At 32.9% G+C, this 20,840-nt stretch overlaps 2 protein-coding genes across 3 annotated transcripts; both read right to left on the bottom strand.

Annotated features, from left to right (window-relative positions):
• Positions 1-6,305: 6,305 nt before the first annotated feature.
• On the bottom strand, positions 6,306-14,430 carry LOC131610183 (sugar transporter ERD6-like 7). Its single transcript, XM_058882067.1, has 17 exons — positions 13,615-14,430; positions 13,427-13,489; positions 13,213-13,302; positions 13,044-13,103; positions 8,750-8,881; positions 8,542-8,617; positions 8,352-8,416; positions 8,162-8,254; positions 7,971-8,051; positions 7,745-7,829; positions 7,551-7,594; positions 7,400-7,462; positions 7,254-7,313; positions 7,114-7,167; positions 6,950-7,009; positions 6,707-6,821; positions 6,306-6,622 (listed from the first exon to the last, which is right to left on the bottom strand). Exons 1-17 carry the CDS (start codon positions 13,792-13,794, stop codon positions 6,507-6,509), a joined length of 1,437 nt encoding a protein of 478 aa, XP_058738050.1. The 5' UTR covers positions 13,795-14,430; the 3' UTR covers positions 6,306-6,506.
• Positions 14,431-14,523: 93 nt separating this feature from the next.
• Positions 14,524-18,051, bottom strand: LOC131610182 (sugar transporter ERD6-like 7). 2 transcript variants are annotated; one of them, XM_058882065.1, is made up of 18 exons: positions 17,785-18,051; positions 17,576-17,638; positions 17,302-17,391; positions 17,143-17,202; positions 16,981-17,046; positions 16,799-16,864; positions 16,614-16,689; positions 16,483-16,547; positions 16,301-16,393; positions 16,114-16,194; positions 15,895-15,979; positions 15,695-15,738; positions 15,536-15,598; positions 15,385-15,444; positions 15,263-15,316; positions 15,106-15,165; positions 14,865-14,979; positions 14,524-14,783 (listed from the first exon to the last, which is right to left on the bottom strand). In XM_058882065.1, the coding sequence occupies exons 1-18, from the start codon at positions 17,962-17,964 to the stop codon at positions 14,668-14,670; spliced, it is 1,437 nt and encodes a 478-aa protein (XP_058738048.1). In that variant the 5' UTR covers positions 17,965-18,051; the 3' UTR covers positions 14,524-14,667. The 2 variants fall into 2 exon arrangements, with proteins under 2 accessions (XP_058738048.1, XP_058738049.1); XM_058882066.1 differs by lacking the exon at positions 15,263-15,316.
• Between the last annotated feature and the right edge of the window lie 2,789 nt (positions 18,052-20,840).

The following is a 20,840-nucleotide window of genomic DNA, read 5'->3' as shown; positions in this document are numbered from 1 at the left end:
ATATGTGGATTTTGGAAATAATTTTTTGAGTATATATTTGACGATCTTGATAATTGAAATGTGATTACTTGATTTGAGGAGCTATGTTGTATAAGATGAACATGTGGTTCTTGATAAGGTAAATATAAGACATATTTATGTGAAGAGTGATGAAATTAACCTAGGTCTAAGATTTGAGGAGCTATGTTGTATAAGATGAACATGTGGTTCTTGATAAGGTAATTTTAAGACTAAGATTAATTTAAAGTATTGAACCTAAATTATTAATTAGCCTAAAAACCCTCATTCGATTAAATTAACCTAGGTTTACCAATTCAATTAAATTACTGAACCCGAATTGATTAATTAAACCTAAAATAAGACCTAATAAAAAACTCCTAGAATTATTTAATTAATCCTACTTAATATATCCTAATTATAAAAATAATAAAAAACTAAAAGATTAATTAAAGAAAAGAAAAAAATAAAAGAGAAACAAATATAATAATAAAATAAACAGAAAACCTGGGGCGTATAATTGAGTGTGGTGCGATTATGGGAGGTCCATGTGTAATACCCCCAAAATTTGCCCTCCTCTTTTCATCTTCAATGACTCGAGGTTCAAGGGTTTTCAAGTCACTCTCTCCTATTCAAAATTAGGGTTTGCATTTATCAAAGGAGTTTGAGTCTCTAAGGCCTCAAATGGATCTCAAGGTATCTCATATGTCTCAAAGCATCTCCATGTCAAAAGTCAAGCTTCAAATCCAAGGTTTGCTCACTCAACGGCTCAGATGACCCACAGTCGACTAATTTGACCTAAAAGTCAACTATAGTTAAAATATAGTCAAACTACAAGACTTTTGGTCAACATCAAGTATTTGAGGTTATATCCATCTTTTGATCAAAGGTTAATCATGATCCATTAAAAAAACTCAGAAATGAACAAATTCAAAAGGTTCAAATTAGGGTTTTTTATAGGAGAAAATCAACTCAACTTTGACTGGCCATAACTTTCACATGGAGTATCAAAAATTTCCCAACCAAAGCCTATTTTGAAGGAAATTGAATACTATACAACTTTGTCTCTCACAAGCCAGGCCAGAAATGCTTCATTTGGGAGATATGGTACAAAAGATTACAGGTCCTTTTCAAACATCAATCAAAAGCATGTTTTTTTCAAAGGTCATATCATCAAGATGAAATCTCCAAATGAAAAATATGTTCCAAATTGGCTTATAGAGGACATCTTGAGGTTTCCAAAAAGTCATAGAACTCTTCCATATCTTAAAAATTGAGGGAGATATGACTTGTCAAAGTTGGTCGATTTTGGAGGCAATATGTGAAACAAAAGTGATTCAAAATGGATATTTTTGCAAATGGGCCCAACTTTCTAAGCCTTAATCTTGTTCCATGAGCTATCTAAGTTATCAAGACCAATTGCCACGAATTATTGAATTTTATTTGATTTTATATGACTTTTTATTCATTTAAATAATGATTTAAAGTTATATAAATCAATGGAAAATCAAACATTTGGATAGGGGCTTTGTAATTATCAATTCCAATCAGTATTTACTCCATATTATCAAGCAAATTTCGTGAACAAATTATTGGTACAAGATTGGTGCAAATTGGCTAAAATTGGAAAGTTTCAATTCAAGAATCAATCAAACTTGCAATTGGATAATTATGGAGTGTGGATCCAAACTAAATGACCTAACTGATCCCCTATAAGTATGGAAGGTATTCACAAGGTTTAAGGGGATTTTTGGCTGCGGCAGAGCCATGTTCCCGAGCTCAAAAAATCATGGATCAGGTGGCCATGGCAGAAAAAGTTTGAAGGCGATTCAAGCCTCTCTAGACATTTAAAACGCTTCCTCGGCCTTCTCTTAGGCGATACCTATCGTTACCAATGATCGAGGCATTCAGAATCATCAAGAACATGCTCACAGTTTGGTGGTTCCCTTTTACGTTCGACTGCGCGTATTCATGCATTATAAACCAATTTTAAGTGTGTATTTATGTTTGTTATCATGTCTGCGATGTTTCTGAATCATTTAATTAGAGTTTCGTCACAGATTATGCAATCCACCATATTTAGGGTTCTTGAGTTTTCAGATTAGGGATTTTCGTTTAAAGCAAAATTAGGCCAAATAACTGGTACCGTTATACTCAGGAGGCGATTGCAAGTCGATCCACGGCTTTCTTTTGAATTTATATCATATATGGTTGATTTGAGGATTTGCAGATGGTTAGCTATGAAGGCACCATAGCAAAACGGCGGTAAAATCGTAGTCATATGCTGAGTCTAAACGGAGAAGACGAAGATCTGGGGAGCGCGCGCTTTTTGAAATCAAATATTTAATTTTCTAATATATTATTTCTACAGTTATTATATTTCAAATGACATATGCAGCTCTCATGGTCAATACGTTCCCTTGTAACCATCCACACGCCAGTTCGAATCCTGCCAATACGATGATTAGCATATTAAATTCGTTATTATTTGTAATCAAACCTATTGATTATGAGGGATAACGATAAATTAATAATTATTTAAAATAGATTCATTTGCTATTCATGATAATCGAATCTATCGATTAGAATGGTTAGCAATCCTTCATTCAATCCGTTAACTATAGTGATCAAACCTATTGATCATCGCAGCTAACGGTAACATATTAAATCAGGGTTGTACGCCACTTAAAACACTCAAAACTAATCTCTTCAATACTGCGATTTTCAAAACTACGATAAGGTAACTCAAAATACCTTCAAACAACCCCATACTAAATTCTAAGGCGTACAGCCCTGCCCCGAACTACGTAGACTCTGATCCTCCATAAGGAGGTACGTAGGCACTTGGCAACAAGGCGAGTCCCCTTCCCCAAAACCTCAATTCATCCCAATTTTCACTTTTTACCCTGTTCATTTCCTTAGCTATTAGCCTTAATAATTTTAGCCATAAAACCTTTGCCTTAATTCAAAACCTTAGGAAAGGGTTAAGGGTGCCTAACACCTTCCCTTGACCTGATTATAATAACTTACCCAGATTTCTTAACTTCGTAGGGTTTCCTATTCGCCCTGGTAGAATAGGTGGTGACTCTAAAACCTTTAATTTTTAGGGCAGGTTGCTACACCATGGTGCGCCACCCTTTCAAATTTGTTGGATCTAGCCTTGAGGGAGATCGGATGGCTGGGATGTGAGAGCTTATGGTGTGCGTGTGTTAGTGAGCTGCGGAGGATCTGTAAGCAAATAAAATTGAAAAAAACGCATGGCCTGGGCCACGTTCGAACTCAGGAATTAAGCATCATAAAATACTCCCTCTTACCAGGCGTGCTACAATGTTAATCAATAATAATATGCACAACAAACAATAAGTATAAAAATCAACACTAAATGTAAATTTCAAAAGCCAAGTCAAACTGAGGCCCCCTGTACCCATGCCCAGACCAATGAGAATTGGAAAGAGAGGATTAGAGTGTTGACCAGCCATTGGGACGCGGACGCGCGTGCGGAGAGAGAAAGAGACTTTTGACTGGAAAATCAAAACAGGCCACGCGTATTCAAACGTTTCAGGTAACTATTCATCATCATCTTCCCTGTTTCCTACGGATTCCCCTTTGGAATTTGCTGCGGATTTTCTTGCGACCTTCCATGGCCATCCCTGCACGAATTCAAATTCACGAAAACACAAGTTAAATGAAATTCGAGAGTACCCAGACCCCCTATTCCAACTCTTGCAAACACCATGGAGGCATTGTCTTGGATTGAAACGACCTGTAACTAAGAAACCGAAGCAAGAGAGCTTGGTTCCCTAGCCATGGTAGCTTCTCCTTCCTGCATTCAAGCTTACAAAAAAGGGTTTAAAGCAGTCCTAAACATCATTATAACAACATGTACATGGATAGAATCGATTCATATTGCGTATTTAAGGATTTCGAATTTAAAAAGTCATAACCTCAATGGTGCAACCTTGGTGAAGAGTGTATGGCCTCTTCTGAGCTTTGCAGATGTTTGGCATGGCCTCCTGGACGCTCCAAGGAGATGATTTTGCGCTTGGTTTTGTTTGAAATTGGCTATAGGATAAGCTCTCAAGTTGCACCTTTTTCTTGAATTTTTACTTCTTGAAACCCTACTCCTCTTGGCTGCAAGAACGTGTCCCTTTAGGTTTGGAATGGTATGCATATATAGTGGACTCAATTAGGTTTACTAACATGGATCAAATCTTTGATTGGAAGGATATGGAGATTTGATTTGAACATTATATTGAAACCTTCTAACTTTGACAAATCTCCCCATGAACCATATTCCATCGAAATTATGGGCCTTTAAGGGTGGTTTTTGGGCCTTTATATAATCCAAACAAAAGCCTTGTAATTTATTATATTTATTTTTGTGATTTTACTTGATTTATTTGAGTTTTAATTGAATAAAATTCAAATAGATAAAAATAAAAATGAAAGAAATGTGGGAATGGATTTAGAGGTCCTTTTAGGGATCATATAGGTGCTTGAAATTCAAAACTTAAGCCCATTGATTCAAAAATGCAAAATTACTCAGTTAGGTTTTTATGCATCTCTTGAAATTTACCCAACTTGTGCAAGCCATAACTCATTCAATTTTTATCATATGGAAGTGATCTAGGACTTTTTGGAAATCCCAAGATGTCCTCTACAAGCCACCTTGGAACCTTTTTTGCATTTGGAGATTTTATCTTGGAGATATGGCTCCTGACAAAAAACAGCTTTTTGCGAGCTTCTAGAAGGACTTGTAATGTTTTGAGATATATCTCATATGCGTGTATAGAATTGAATTTCCTTGAGAATGAGCTTTGGTTGGGGAATTTCCGATGAACCATGTAGGAGATATGACCAGTCAAAGTTCAGTTGACTTTTGGTTCAAAACCCTAATTTAGTAACTTGGACTTTTGTTGATTTCTGAGCTTTCCTTGATAAGTCATGATCAATCCTTGCTCAAGTGATGAATGATACTTCAAAATGAGGATGTTGGCCAAAAATCAAGAGTTTTGACTGTATTTTGACCACAGTTAACCTTTAGGTCAAACTAGTCGACTGTTGACCATTTGAACTGTTGACCGAGCAATCTTATGAGTCAAAGCTTGAAACTTGGTATGAGTATACTATGAGGCATATGAGAGGCCATGAAGTCCATTTGAGGTATCAGAACCTGAGTCTCATTTAAGAAAGGCAAAACCCTAGTTCAGAGGCATTTGTTTGAGAGATATGTAGCTTTGAGCAAATTGGAGATCTTTGAGCATTTGAAAGTCAGATGGACTGAAATATGATAAGCAAATTTAGGGGTATGACAACTATACACACACTCAACTATATAGCTTTATATTTATATTTGACTCTATAAGCTACAACTCCACTCCTCATGTCAAAATTAACCATTATTATCATTCTTAATTATTTAACTGAATTAATTATTTATATTATTATTGATATTTTGCATTATTTTTTATAAGTTATACCCTATATTTTGTCTAAAATCTATCTCAAATGCTCTATATAATTGAATTATTTTTTTTTTCAAATCTTTCTTAATGATTATAGTTGTGTATTGTGTTTAAAATACATTTTAATGAATATATAAAGAATTGAAATTCGTCTTAATGATTATAGTTTTGCATTATGTCTAAAATTCATTTCAAAGTCCATATATACAATGGTATTCCGTTTAAAATCCGTCTCAATATTTTACACGAATTTTAGTTAAAATTTCTTTATAAAATAATAAAATAATAAACAATTATATAATTTTTCTAAAATCTATCTTAAAAATATCTATAATTGAAATTTATCTCAAATCAATCTCAATATATAATTATGTTTTGTAAATATATTATTCAATTTAATTATAATTTAAATATTTTAGATATTATACTTTTTATATTTATCTACTTTTTATATTTATCTATAATTTTTAGTTTACCTTAGCGGTCATCCCAAAAATTTTGATCACTCTCTCCTTACACATCTTAAAAAAACAATTTAAGTCATTAATATACTATGGAAATAATAATAATATTCTCAACGATTAAACTTAGATCAACAAGTTCAACTAATTAATACCAAAGAATGAATTAATATTAACTTGAAAAAATTGTTAGTCAAGTTCAATAATTATTAAGTCGAGTTCATTCTACTAGTCCCAGATCTCAATTTTTTCTATTATACTCTTGACATTAAAAAAAGAGCCACATACAAAATCTCAATATTTGTAGCTAATAGGATTTTTCTTATTATACTCTTGAGTCTAAAATAAGAAACTCTAATAGGATTTTTCTTAGGTTGTCTTTGGAGTATATTTCATTAATCAATGACATCAACACAATGAATGTGAATTACTTTCTCGAGCATAACTAATGTGAATTACTTATAACAATAGTGAACTCAATAATCAAATATGTAACCAATCTGACTAAAAAAATAAGGCTAGTTATTCAATCACCAACTTGCATCCTTTGATGTTCCACCAAACACTGCAAATCATAAACTTCCTACACGTTAATGGCTGCTTGTAATTGTTCGAGGCTTTTACCTTTGGTTTCTGGAACTACTAAAACTATAAATACTATGGCTAGTGCATTGATCCCACCATAAAGAATGAAGGTACCTGAAAATCATAAACATGCATAGGTTTCTTGAACATAAATGACAAAATGATTGTCATTATAAAGCTGAAAAAAAATGTATTTACCATATAAACTCCAACTCATGAGAAAGTTGAAAGTATAGGAGGATAGCCATGCACCAAACCAGTTAACTAATGTGGCTATGCTTCCTGCCTGTCCTTTAATATTCACAGGAAATATCTGCAACACAAGGTAATAATAAATATTTTCAGCAAAATTTGTGCCATATTTTTGCCAAGTAAAATTATACTAATTCTATAAAGGAGACGTGTTTTATAACTGACGAATTCGAAGGGATCAGGGAGTACCTCTGACATCACAACCCATGGAACTGCTCCCATTCCTATTGCAAATGATCCTGCGTAGACCTAATATCAATTATAGAAAGATTAATTTCACATGGAGGATGACTTCATATTTCCGAGATGCGTAAAACATGAAAGCATCAACAGAGAAAGAGTAGTAGACATACGAGTATGCCGGTTACACCAAGTGCTGGGACTGCCCCCACACTCAAATCATGAACCTGTTACTCACAAGGATATCATTTTACATAAATATCCGGATTAAAAACTTGAAGCTGTATAATGCTTTTAGTTGGGATTCATGTACCTTAAGATAGAATGCAACTGCGATACATATACATCCTGCAACGAGGCCCAATCCAGATACCTAATTGAAACAATGAAATAACAATATCATACATGGAGAGTATAAGTAAAGTTTGAAGATAAGTTGTTGTTGTGTTTCGAATTCACCAATAGTAGAGGCTTCCTGCCTGCTTTATCTATGAGGGTTGCTCCAACACCTGTGATTACAATCTGCAAAATTAAAAAACATGATTGAGTTAGTTTGGAAGGAAAAAAATTAAACTTTTCAATGACTACTAGTCAAGTTAAAAATAAGAACCTGACAAATAGCAAAATATATACTTCCGGCCGTGGAAGGAAATCCTACGACAAAATTAAAATACACAAATACACCAAAACAAAATAAGAAACTGAGTTCTTCATGAAGCTTTAAAACGCGTTTTCATTGGGAATTATAGGTCATATGCAAATGTCAGATTCTGGATGAAGAGTTATGGTTCAAGTAGCAAGTACCTGCTAGGTTGAAAACACTGCTGGCATAAAAAACAACTCCATTGATTCCACCAAATTGCTGGCAGACCATCAGCCCTACTCCGATCTGATCATGAATACATCAAAATTAGTACACGAGGTTTCCTTAATACAACAATAACATGAGAAGGTGGAAAATAAACCATCATTTTCCACACACACCCTTAGTGAAAATGAACATATCAATAGTGGAACCATAGTTACCCACCGTGAGTGAGCGCATATATCTCTTTTGAAACAAATCCAGCACCTTCGATTTTGGGAGTTTTTCTAAACTAGTTATATAATCCTGTGTAACAGTAACAAATACACCAGCTTAAAATTGCATTATATTTAGAATTCTGTCTTTAATATTGTGCATGAAGGCAAAGTCACAGAAAGGTATCCAACAATAGTAACCTGAATTTCTTCTGCTTCTTGAGATATATCATAATCTTTACCGCGAAGTATTTGCAATGAAGCCAAAAAATCTTCCGAGCGTCCTTTTTTTGCCTGCAGCCATTATTGGTTGGTACTTGACACTCTCGGTGTTGTGCTAAACACTTTATATTTTACTCTAAATACATTTATATAGAAATTTATTGCTTACAAGCCATCTAGGAGACTCTGGAATGAAGAATAGACCCAAAAGCAACACAGCAGTGGGAATAAGTTCTGCAATTGCAAAAAATTATTTAGCCCTTACAAGTTTCAATTAATTTATATTGTTCTGAGTTTATGTGCTCTTCATGTAGTCTTCTTTTTACTGAAGTTATATCCAAACTACGAAGAAAACTTACCGACTAAAGCTAAAGCCCTCCATGAAAGTACTGTTCCAACTACGAATGACATGGATGACCCAGTAACAATCATGAACTACAAAAAAGAAGAAAAACAAACTTATATGACAATGCTACCTTCATTGCATACTGATTTAGATACTTATGTAATACTAATTATTAAGTTATTATCATGATCATAGAGTCGCAATATGTAGCAAAAATAAACCTGATTTAAGGTAGTGAGGGCTCCTCGGAGTTCTTTTGGCGCAATTTCTGCTATGAAGACAGGAACCACGAATGAATAGACTCCCATTCCATATCCTGTTGCTAGTCTCCCAATATCCAAAGAAATTGGACCCTAAATATATATGGTTATTGTTAAGTCAGTGATTTTATGATTGACAACAATTTTGCTAAAACATGTATCACAACCAGATGTTGAGTAAGATGTAGTGACATGTTGATCGGACATCATAGCAGGCTCAGTTTTTACTTCTTAGAAGATTTGATTTGTTTAAGTGTGAGATTCTCTGCTATTTTATCTCACATATTTTCGCAATTGAAGAAGGACTATTTTTGAAACAACTGTTTCTATTCCAGCTATATACTTGTTTCATAAAATAGGATGTTGAGACATTTTAGGAAACATGTGATATTGTTCCTTATTTTAAGAAGAAGTTTTCTGCATAAATTCTGCAAAGTTTGTGGATTTGCATCAAATTTATTAAAGAGCCCGAAGCCCATGTTTGCCAAAGACTTTTAAAAGGACATTCTAAACCTAATGCAAAAAAAAATATTCATGCGTATCAAAGAGAGTTTTAGGGTTTTTAGTTTGTTCATTGCTTATTGTGAGTCACTCTATTATCACTTTGATATTAGAGTTGGACTGAGTTTGAGTTGTAATTTGTTAATCAGTCGTAAGCTTTTAAGCAGAGCTGATTATGTGTTTTTGAAGAGCGTCTTCATTTTTCTGTTATCATTGTTAGTTTATCATTGTTGTGTGATTGAAGGAAAGTGAGAGGGGTCTCATATCTAGGAGTGTCTTAGATAGAAATAGCACGGGTAGTGATTAAGTGAGAAGATTGTAAACCAAATGTTGTTTACTTAGGCTTCAAACTAATGCTATTTTTGTGGATTTCCTTCCTGACTTGGACGCCCCCAGATGTGGGTGATGTTGCACCGAACTAGGTTAACAATTATCTGTGTTATTTACTTTCAGCAGTTTACCCTATTTGCATAATTGTTCTTATTGTTGTGACTGATCTGATATCGTTGTCATGACATCTGGTTCTACATCTGACACGTGTACCAGAATTTCAATTGGCATCAGAGCAGACACTATATTCTATTTTTGGTGAGCTCCAGGGAAGAAACTTTCTGGTACTATGGACTAGGAAAGAGAATTCAACAACATACCACCACCCTTAGATAGCACCAACTATGACTATTAGATGGCACGTATGGTAGCATTCCTAAAATCTATGGATAGCAGAACTTGGAAAGTTGTCATAAAAGGTTGGGACCATCGTGTTGTGAAGGACAAATATGGGAAGGAGACTTTGAAGCCAGAAGAGGATTGGTCTAAAGATGAAGATGAACTTGCTCTTGAAAATTTCAAAGCCTTGAATGCCCTATTCAATGGAGTGTCAAAAACATATTCAGGTTGATAAACATATGTACTGTGGCCAAAGATGCTTGGTAAATTCTCATAACCACTCCTGAAGGCACAATTAAAATGAAGATGTCAAAACTTCAGCTTCTCCCTACCAGATTTGAGAATCTAAAGATGAAAGATGATGAAAGCATTCATGACTTTCACATGAATATTCTTGAAATATCTAACTCATATAGTTTCTTAGAAGGGAAGATGTTAGAAGAAAAGCTTGTCAGAAAAATTCTCAGGTCTCTACCTAAGAGATTTGACATGAAGGTGACAGCCATTGAAGAAGCCAAAGACATCAGCAAGTGGATGAACTTGTTTGGTCACTTCAAACATTTGAATTGGCTATTAGTGACAAATCTGAAAAGAAGAACAAGAGCATAGCTTTTGTATCCAACACTGAAGATGAAGATGGTCAATGTGACCTGGATACTGATGAAGGAATGTCAAATGCCATTGTATTACTTGGGACGCAATTCAACAAAGTGCTGAAGAGAATGGATAGAAGACAAAGACCTAATGTTAAAAACATGTCATGTGACATCAGTAAGAATTATGATTCTCATAGAAAAGCAAGAACAGATGAGAAGCAAAATCAAGGAAAGGGAATTCAATGTCATGAATGTGAAGGTTTGGGTCACATCAGATCAGAGTTTCCAACATACCTCAAGAAACAACAAAAGGAGATGTCTGTCTCTTGGTCTAATGAGGATTCTGAAAGTGAAGGAGATAATGAAACTACTAAGCATGTTAAGGTTTTTTTTGGGAGATGTTATTCTGATGAGGTATCATATGAAGAATTGGCTGCCTCTTACAAATAATTGTGTGCCAAAAGTGAAGAGGTGTGCAAGGTTGGAGAAAAGTATAAGGTAACCATATCTCAACTACAGGCTAAGAAAGAGAAACTTCTGACCATAGTGTCTGACCTTCATAGTGAAGTATCCTTATTGACTTCTAAGCTTGAAAACATGACCAAATTTGTAAGAATTGCTAGATGAAATACTTCTAGTTGGAAAAGGTGTTGGAGATTTAACAAGAATTGGATTGAATTACAAATCTCTAAATAAACAAGGAAAAGCCTCTTGGTCAAAGTTTGTTCATCCTGAAAAGAAGAATGATACCATGATGTCAGGAAAGAAATTTTGACATCTTGTGAAACATCGGGAATCTCATATCAGATCCAAGCATCAGCCCTGGAGATGTCACTTTTGTGGAAAACATAGTCACATAAGACCCTTCTGTTACAAGTTGCATGGTTATCCTAAACCTTATATTCAACATAGGAATTATCAGGTGAGTAAGGCAAAAAGGAAATGGAAACCTAAAGTGAGAATATTAGTCTCATAGCTCATACTTCTCTAGAGCTTCATGAAGATAAGAGTGGTATTTTGACAGTGGATGCTCAAAACATATGACAGGGGTTAAGACGTATTTAGAAGACATCAAGTCTCACACCACTAGTTATGTGTGTTGAATCTATTCTTGAGGGGGAGTTTTGATTTTATGGGACAGGGGGAGTAATGATCATGTGTGATAGGGTTGTGCTGGTGTGTTGAGAGTTTATTTCTCTCTTGAGTGCTTACTGTGTGACTGTATTGTGGTGTTGTAATCTTGTTGTTGTGATGTCATGTTGTTACTGGTCTATGAAGAAATTCTGGAGTGTGAGAGTTTATTTCTCTCTGTGTGTTTGTCTCTGTGTAAGGCTGGATCTCTCTTTAGTTTTGCTGCGTGTGCCTCTGATTTGTTTTTGCTGATATACCAAGTATGCATGTGATTTATGTATCTTGTGTTTTGTGGTTGTTTGCTGCTGTTTTTATTTCTTATCTCCAGCTATATTATGCAAAGGTTGTTTTAGTCAAAATTTGTCGAAGGGGGTGATTGTTAGATCGGTGATTTTATGATTGGCAGCAATTTTGTTAAAACATGTATCACAGCCAAATGTTAAGCAAAATGTCGTGACATGTTGATCATACATCATAGCAGGTTCAATTTTTACTTCTTGGATGATTTGATTAAGTGTGAGATTCTCTGCTATTTTATCTCACATATTTTCGCATTCAAGAAGGGTTATTTTTAGAACAACTGTTTCTATTCCAGCTATGCACTTGTTTCATAAAATAGAATGTTGAGACATTTTAGGAAACATGTGATATTGTTCCTTATTTTAAAGAGAAGTTTTCTGCATAAATTATGTAGCAATCAAGTTGTGGATTTGTATCAAATTGATTGAAAAGTCCAAAGCTCGTGCCTGCCAAAGACTTTTAAAATGACATTCTAAACCTAATGCAAAAAAAAATATCTGTGCGTATCAAAGAGAGTTTTAGGGTTTTTAGTTTGTTCATTGCTTATTCTGAGTCACTCTATTATCACTTTGATATTAAAGTTGGACTGAGTTTGAGTTGTAATTTGTTAATCAGTCATAAGCTTTTAAGCAGGGCTAATTATGTGTTTTTGAATACTGTCTTCATTTTTCTGTTTTCATTGTTAGTTTACCATTGTTGTGTGATTGAAGGGAAGTGAGAGGGGTCTCATATTTAGGAGTATTTTAGATAGAAATAGCATAGGTAGTTAATAGGTGAGAAGATTGTAAACCAGAGGTTGTTTCCTTAGGTTTTAACTAATGTACTATTTTAGTGGATTTCCTTTCTGACTTGGACACCTTCAGATGTAGGTGATGTTGCACCGAATTGAGTTAACAATTATCTGTGTTATTTACTTTCAGTAGTTTATCCTATTTGCATAATTGTTCTTATTGTGACTTATCTGATATCAGTGTCGTGATATCTGATTTGACATCTAACATTTGTGTACCAGAATTTCAGTTACGACAAAAAAATCACTTAAGTTTTGTAGTAAGAACCTTAGAGAAATGAATACGAAGCCATCCTGCAATGCAAAAAGCACTTGATACTCTCATTGCCTGCATTTATATTCCAAAACCAACTTTTTATGAATACATCAAATCACAAAGAAAATTAATGATTTGGAAACTAATTTTAAAACAATCATAATCATTTTACTGAAATTACCCCTTTTCTACCAATGAAATCAGCAATTGGTCCACTTGTTATTGCGCCAATCATCGCACCGAAAGTCAAGATGGAGCCAAACAAGGAGTACTGAATTCATTCAATCAGAAAAAACCAAAGAAAATAACATCAAATCCATTAAGTATGAAATAATACAAACAATTTTAGTGCATGATAATCATGATAACCAAATTTTTAATATTTTCTGGCTAACCTCTGCCAAAGACAGATTAAGATCCCTCCTGATAGCTTCTTGAGTTGGAGATGAATAACCGCACTGAAAAATATAAATAACAATTATTCAATTAAACTAGCGAGCAAAAATTGTTTATTTTTGCTGATTTTCAAGAATAGAACAGGTTTATAGTAAATAAAGATAGAAGTGGTAAAATAAAGACTTACACAAACACCAAATTCAAAAGAACCACAAACAGCAATGAATGTGGTGAAGTAAACCATCCAATGATGATGATCATGATCTTGATCTTTGGTTCCATGGACAAGTTGTTTGTTGTTTTCCCCTAACAATGGTTCTCTTACTCCTCTCTGCTTACCACCCTCAACGTCCTCTTTGGTTTCCATCTTCACTTCTATCCTTTAATAATCTAATAATTTAAATGTAGATATCAAATAAATGGTTCATTGATGAACCACTTTTATTTCCTCCGCTGTAAACACCAGCAAGCTCTCATTCCGGCATGGTTCTTCCTCTATTCCGGATTTATATGTTTTTGTATAATTGTTTGTTTGGAGAATGATTGAATTATTAATTTCTATAGGGTACTATATAACACAAGTTAGTGATTTGAGGAATTATTGATCTGTTTATGTTGATATAGTTTTTCTTTGCATGGAATTAGAACAGAAAAAGGGATACAACCATGAGAGGTACATAAAACGTGAGATCTGTTTTATGGGAGAAATAAGTGGGTACGTACAGAGATAAAAGGCTAAAAATTTAGTGTGGTAAAGAATAACACAGCCATTAAGGTCTTTTTAATTTAATGGCTGCCAAAATAAGTGATACATGGATTAGGGACTTAATTGAACTCTTCACTTAAAAAATTATATTTTTTTTATATAAATATTTCTTAGTTTCAGTTCTCAATTAATGAAATGGAAAAATAAATCATTTACAACTTACCAATGTTTTTATATAATTAATTAGAGTAATTGTTTTTTTAAAATAATGTCTTAGGACATCAACTAAAAGATTGTGATGGTTGATAATGCAAGCTTTTGATCAGTGATCAAAATTATCTAACAAGAATGGAACATCAGCTAGTCAATATAAGCAAGCACTGAAGCAAGGATTACAAGCAATGTGAATTATAAACAATAGTGAATTCAATTATCAAATATAGAAGCAAACAGACAAAAAATAATGCTAACAATTTGATCTTCAACTTGTATCCTTTGATGTTCTACGGCCAAACACTACGAATCGCAAACTTCCTACGCGTTAATGGCTGCCTGTAACTGTTCAAGGCTTTTACCTTTGGTTTCTGGAACTGCTACAACTATAAACAATATAGCTAGTGCATTGATTGCAGCATAAAGAATGAAGGTACCTAAAAATCATGAATACAGAGTAAACATGCATGTTCTGTAGCTTTCTTGAAATGAAATAAAGCTGAAAAAAATGCATTTACCATAGGAGCTCCAACTCATGAGAAAGTTGAAAGTATAGGAGCATAGCCATGCACCAAACCAGTTCACCAATGTGGCTATGCTTCCAGCCTGTCCTTTAATATTCACAGGAAATATCTGCAACACAAGATAAAGGTAATAATTCAGTCAAATTTGTGCCATCCTTTAGCCAATTAAAATCATACTAATTCTGATATACCAGACATATTTTATAACTGACGAATCGAAGGGATCGGGACGTACCTCAGACATCACAACCCATGGAACTGCTCCCATTCCTATTGCAAATGATCCTATGTAGACCTAATATCATAGAAAGATTAAATATCGTTTGGAGAATGAGTTCATATTTTTGAGATGCATAGAAAAAACATCACTAGAGAAAACGTAGCAGCCATACCAGTAAACCGGCTAGGGCAAGAGCTGGAACTGCTCCAGCACACACATCATGAGCCTATATCAATTTTACATAAATATCTGGATTAAAAACTTGAAGCTGTAATATTTTTAGTCGGGATGTACCTTTAGATAGAATGCAACTGCGGTAAATATACTTCCTGTAACCAGTCCTGATCCAGATACCTAATTGAAACAAAGAAATAACAATAACAATATCATACAATACATGAAGAGTATATAAGTAAAGTTTGAAGATAAGTTGTTTTGAATTTACCAATAGTAGAGGCTTCCTGCCTGCTTTGTCTACGAGGGCTACTCCAACACCTGTGACCACAATCTGCGAAATTAAAAAACATAGTTGAGTTGGTTGGAATTTGAAGGGTGAAAAAAATTAGATTTTTCATGAATGATTGGATAAATTAGAAATAAGAACCTGAAGGATAGCAAAAAGTATAGTACCGGTCGCGGAAGGAAATCCTACAACAGGATTAAATTACACAATACGCCAAAACAAAAATAAAAATCTGAGTTCTTCATGAAGTTAAGTTTTAAAACATGATTTTCATTGGGAACTACCGTTTCTATGCAAATGACAGACTTTGAATAAAGATTTGCAATTAGAGAAGTAACTACCTGCTTGGTCAAAAACACTGCTAGCATAAAAACCAACTCCATTGATTCCACCAAATTGCTGGCACACCATAAGCCCTACTCCAATCTAGTCATGAATACATCCTTAACTTTTTTCTTAATACAACAATAACATGACAAGGTGGAAATTGAACTATCATTTTCCACACACACCCTTAAAGAAAATGAACTCATATCAATAGTGGAGTTATAGTTACCTACCGTGAGTGAGCGCAAATATCTTCTTTCAAATAAATCCAGCATCTTCGGTTTTGCAAGCAGCTCTAAACTAGTTATATAATCCTATGCGGCAGTAACATATACATAAGCTTAATTGCGTTATATTGGAAAGCTTCGTCTTTACTCTTTAGTATTATACATGATGGCAAAGTCACAAACATATAGTAACCTGAATTTCTGCTGCTTCTTGAGATATATCAGCATCTTTACCGCGAAGTATTTGCAATGTAGCCATAAAATCTTTCGTGCGACCTCTCCTTGCCTGAAGTCATTATTTGGTTGGTACTTAGCACCTAATCAGTTAACTGCTTGGTTGGTACGAGAATTTTGGTACGAGAATTTATTACTTACCAACCATCTAGGAGACTCTGGAATGAAGAATAGACCGAAAAGTAAAACAGCAGTGGGAATAAGGCCTACAATTGCAAACACTTATTTAGTACCAGCCATCATCTAAGTTCAAATTTCAAAGAAACTTTTACCGATTATAGATAAAGCCCTCCATGAAAGTACTGTTCCTAATATGAATGACGCGGATCCCCCAATAACAATCATGAACTACAAAAGAAGAAAAACAAGCTTATATGTCAGTGCTACCTTCATTGCAATTACTTGTATATAAGTTGTTTTCATGACACTAGAGTTACAATTTGTAGTAAAACTATGCCTGATTTAAGGTAGTCAAGACTCCTCGGCGTTCTTTTGGCGCAATTTCTGCTATGAAGACAGGAACCTTTATATAATAACACATTGAATATAAAGGCACACTTGAATAAGTTGAACATATGCAATTGTTTAAAAATGAAAATTTGAGAATCAATTGATTGAACTAGTAGAACTACAACGAACCACAAATGAAAAGACTCCCATTCCATATCCTGTTGCTAGTCTCCCAATATCCAAAGGAACTGGACCCTAAATATATATGTAAGAGAACAAGAGAAAAGCCACTCAGTTAATCCTTGGAGAACAGTTATGACAAAAAAATCACATAGGCTTTGTAGTAAGAACCTTTGAAAAATAAATAACAAGCCATCCTGCAATACAGAAAGCACTTGATACTCTCATTGCCTACATATATATTCCAAAACCAACTTTTTATGAATACTCCAAATAATAAAATTTGGAAGTTAATTCCAAAACAACCATCATCATTTTGCTGGAAATTACCCTCTTTCGTCCAACAAAATCAGCAATAGGACCACTTGTTATTGCGCCAATCATTGCACCGAATGTCAAGATGGAGCCAAACAAGGAGTACTGCATACATTCAATCAGAGAAAGCAAAGAAAACAACATCAAATCTACCACAGGAATCAGATCCACTGAGTAGAAGTTATGCAAACTTGACAATGTTTATTTAAAATAGTTAATCATTTTCCTATGTTATCATTAATCTAAGGATAGTGAAGAAAAATCTAAGTTTCAAGCATTTTTGGCTAACCTCTGCCAGAGACAGATTAAGATCCTTCCTGATAGCATCTTGAGTTGGAGATGAATATCCAACCTGAAAAACAAAACAAAAACAAAAACAACAATTATTGTATAAAAATCTTGGTCAACTAAACTAGCAAGCACATCTTGTACAAAGAAAAGTGCTTATTTTTGCTGATTTTCATCTATGGAACAACTTTATAGTAAGTAAAGACTTACACAAACACCAAATTCAAAAGAACCACAAACTGCAATGAATGTTATGAAGTAAAGCATCCATGGATGATGATTATGATCTTTGGTTTCATGGAGAAGTTGGTTGTTGTTTTCCCCTATCAATGGTTCTCTAATTCCTTTGTGTTTACCATCCTCAACATCATCTTTGATTTCCATCATCATTAGTTCCTTGGGGGACTGATAACTATGAATCTATGATAGTGACTCTCTCTATATATAGTAAGAAAAACCAAATCACTTGACTGCAAGGAACCATATTCTAATTTTTTGCAATTTATTTATGGTGGATTACTTTGCAAATCTTTTAATTATAGAATAAAATTTAAATGGTAAATATATTTTAAAAAAATTATAATTATCCTTTTTAATCACCTTATTTCCGTTTTGCCACCTCATGATAAAAAGGTTAAATATAAAAGTTTAAAATTTTGTCTCCCACCAATGTTGAACAATGATTGCAAGGGATATCATCTACCACTTGGTTGCTTGCTTCTATTCAATTATATATATTATATATTATATATATATATATTATAATATTTAAATTATATTATAATTATAATACCAACCATATATATATATATATATATATATATATATATATATATATATATATATATATATTACCAACAAAAATACCTATTAACCCTAAAAATTATAATCATATGTCTAAAATTGTTGGAAATCTAAATGTATATGGTTGAGCTAAATAATTTTAATAAATATTTAAATTTATTTCTCCCTATTATTAAATGGGAATTAAAACCAAAATTTATATAAAAGAAAAAACATATATTTGACAATGTTTGCGACATTAATATGTATAATAACTTAGTGTAGTTACTAGTTATCGACATTAATAAAAAATTTATAAAAAAAAAAATTGTAACCAAAAAAAAATAAATTAGTGTAGTTATGGAGATTAAATTATTATAATTATAAGTTTGACATAATCTTTGATGATATTTTTAATTGAAAATAGTTGTGATGAACAAACTAAAAAAGAATTTAGGATTGCCACCTACTTTGAAATATAAAAAACTAAACAAATAAGTTGTACAACTTGTATATCATGTTAACACAATTCATTTAATTTTAAGTGTACAATTTTAAAGTCTCACATTTTTATTTTATATATGAGAATGACATTTTTATATGAAAATATGAGAATAAATCTGGACTATTAGATTTTAAAATAAAAGGTAGGGATTATGTGTTAATTTTTTTTTCTCTCTCTTCCATTATTAAAATAAATGATGGAGGAGAGAAAAAAAAACAATGACAAATAATCTCTACCATTTATTTTAAAATCTAATGGTTCAGATTCATTTTCACATTCTCATATAACTTATTCATTCTCATAAGATATGCTATATATTCAGATTCTTTCTCACATTCTCATATAACTTATTCATTCTCATAAGATATGCTATATATATATATATATATATATATATATATATATATATATATATATATATATATATATATATATATATATATATATATATATATATATATATATATATATATATATATATATATATAATTTTATTAATTTAAAATAATAATTTAATTTATTTAAATTAATAGTAAAATAAATAAATTTTGAAAATAAAAAATAGAGAGAAAAGATTGTGAGAGAAATTAAAAAGTAAAAAAAATTGAAATTGTAGAAAGAAAATAAATATAACATTTTTAAATAAATATAATTTATAAATAAAAAATAAAATAAACAATTAGTACAAAATATATAATGTCAATTTGATACCAATAAATCAAAATATTGCTTCAGTACCTCAAGTGCTATTCATTATCACCATTCAATTTTATTGCAAATCAAGATGTTGTTGTAGTAAACATTTTTTATTTGGCAATTATTCCACCCTTAGGCAAATATTGCGCCCTTGTACAATAGAGAGCATCTCTAAAAATTTGAAAATATCTTTGAATGAATTTAGAGATATATCTTTTAATATATTATTTTTTATAAAAAAAATTAGTTTGAAGATACATCTCTAAATTCATTCAAGATTAATTCATATATGTATATTCGAATATATTATTTATTTTAATTACCATCCATTTTTCAAAAAAAATAGTTTAAATTCCATCCAAAAAATTATATGTCCAATAAAAAAATTTGTTGTGATCCCTCAACATTTTCATATTCCCTAAAAAAACACTTTGATGCAAAATTTGGTTCAAGATTCTCTATAATTATCTTGTGTGGCCACTTAGGTTTTGTTGACTGTGCTTTCTTTGTCACGTTGGACCTTGTTTAATGTTAGGGTTCCCTCTGAACCTTCTTCTTTTATCTATTCATTATCGTTTTTCCATAAAAAAAATTCTTTTATCTGCTACTTCTTCTATCTATCCTTCTTTCGTGTTAGATTCGAGAAACTCTAAAACCTAAAAATGGTTGGAAGTAACAGTGTTGGAAGCAATAACTCATTTGAAATTTCAATTGTACCCAGTAGGGATGGCAATTTGGCCCATACCCTATGAGTACCCACAAAAAATGGTCATAACAAGTAGGGTAAAAACCCGCAAATTGGGCATGGGCACGGGTAATTACCCATTAAAATAAGCGGGTATGGGTGCGGGCACAAGTATCTTACTACCCACCCCGCCCCATAGTCGCACTACATATTTATATAATATCATTTATATTATTATATAAAAACGCATGTTTATCAATTTAAAAAAAAATATTGCTATTTGTTCCATACTCGGGATGCTTGTGAGGACGCGGTCTAGATTGAATCTTGGATGGAAAGACATCTACGAAAGCCAGTCGAGGACTATCCTTTGGTCAGTATGCGAGTACCCTAGTCAGTTGGCTAGATGAAGCGGGGTAGATGTGAAGGTCGCGTACCAAGGATACATGAGGGGTCGCAACACAGCTTGGGCGTAACGCTTAGCTGTTACATACAACTCGGCCATAACTGAAACTTAAATATGTCATTCATGGCTTGATCATAAAGACGTGGATAACGTTTGTAACGATGGAAAGTCCAAAAGACACCTCTTTAATG

Source organism: Vicia villosa, linkage group LG6 (genome assembly GCF_029867415.1).
Source record: "Vicia villosa cultivar HV-30 ecotype Madison, WI linkage group LG6, Vvil1.0, whole genome shotgun sequence".
In the NCBI taxonomy this organism is placed as follows: domain Eukaryota; kingdom Viridiplantae; phylum Streptophyta; class Magnoliopsida; order Fabales; family Fabaceae; genus Vicia; species Vicia villosa.
Note: the sequence above shows the minus strand (reverse complement) of the source record. Positions and strands in the feature narration are given on the sequence as shown.

What these genes read in the sequence shown, in the direction of transcription:
- LOC131610182 (XM_058882065.1), bottom strand. Translation starts at nt 17,964, where the DNA reads ATGATGATGGAAATCAAAGATGATGTTGAGGATGGTAAACACAAAGGA. An exon ending in TGGGAGTCTTTTCATTTGTG is followed by an intron (nt 16,865 to 16,980) that starts GTTCGTTGTAGT and finishes TATTATATAAAG; the next exon opens with GTTCCTGTCTTCATAGCAGA. An exon ending in CAGTGTTTTTGACCAAGCAG is followed by an intron (nt 15,739 to 15,894) that starts GTAGTTACTTCT and finishes ATCCTGTTGTAG; the next exon opens with GATTTCCTTCCGCGACCGGT.
- LOC131610183 (XM_058882067.1), bottom strand. Translation starts at nt 13,794, where the DNA reads ATGGAAACCAAAGAGGACGTTGAGGGTGGTAAGCAGAGAGGAGTAAGA. An exon ending in CAGAGTCTCCTAGATGGCTT is followed by an intron (nt 8,255 to 8,351) that starts GTAAGCAATAAA and finishes TAATGGCTGCAG; the next exon opens with GCAAAAAAAGGACGCTCGGA. An exon ending in TTGGTGTAACCGGCATACTC is followed by an intron (nt 7,010 to 7,113) that starts GTATGTCTACTA and finishes AATTGATATTAG; the next exon opens with GTCTACGCAGGATCATTTGC.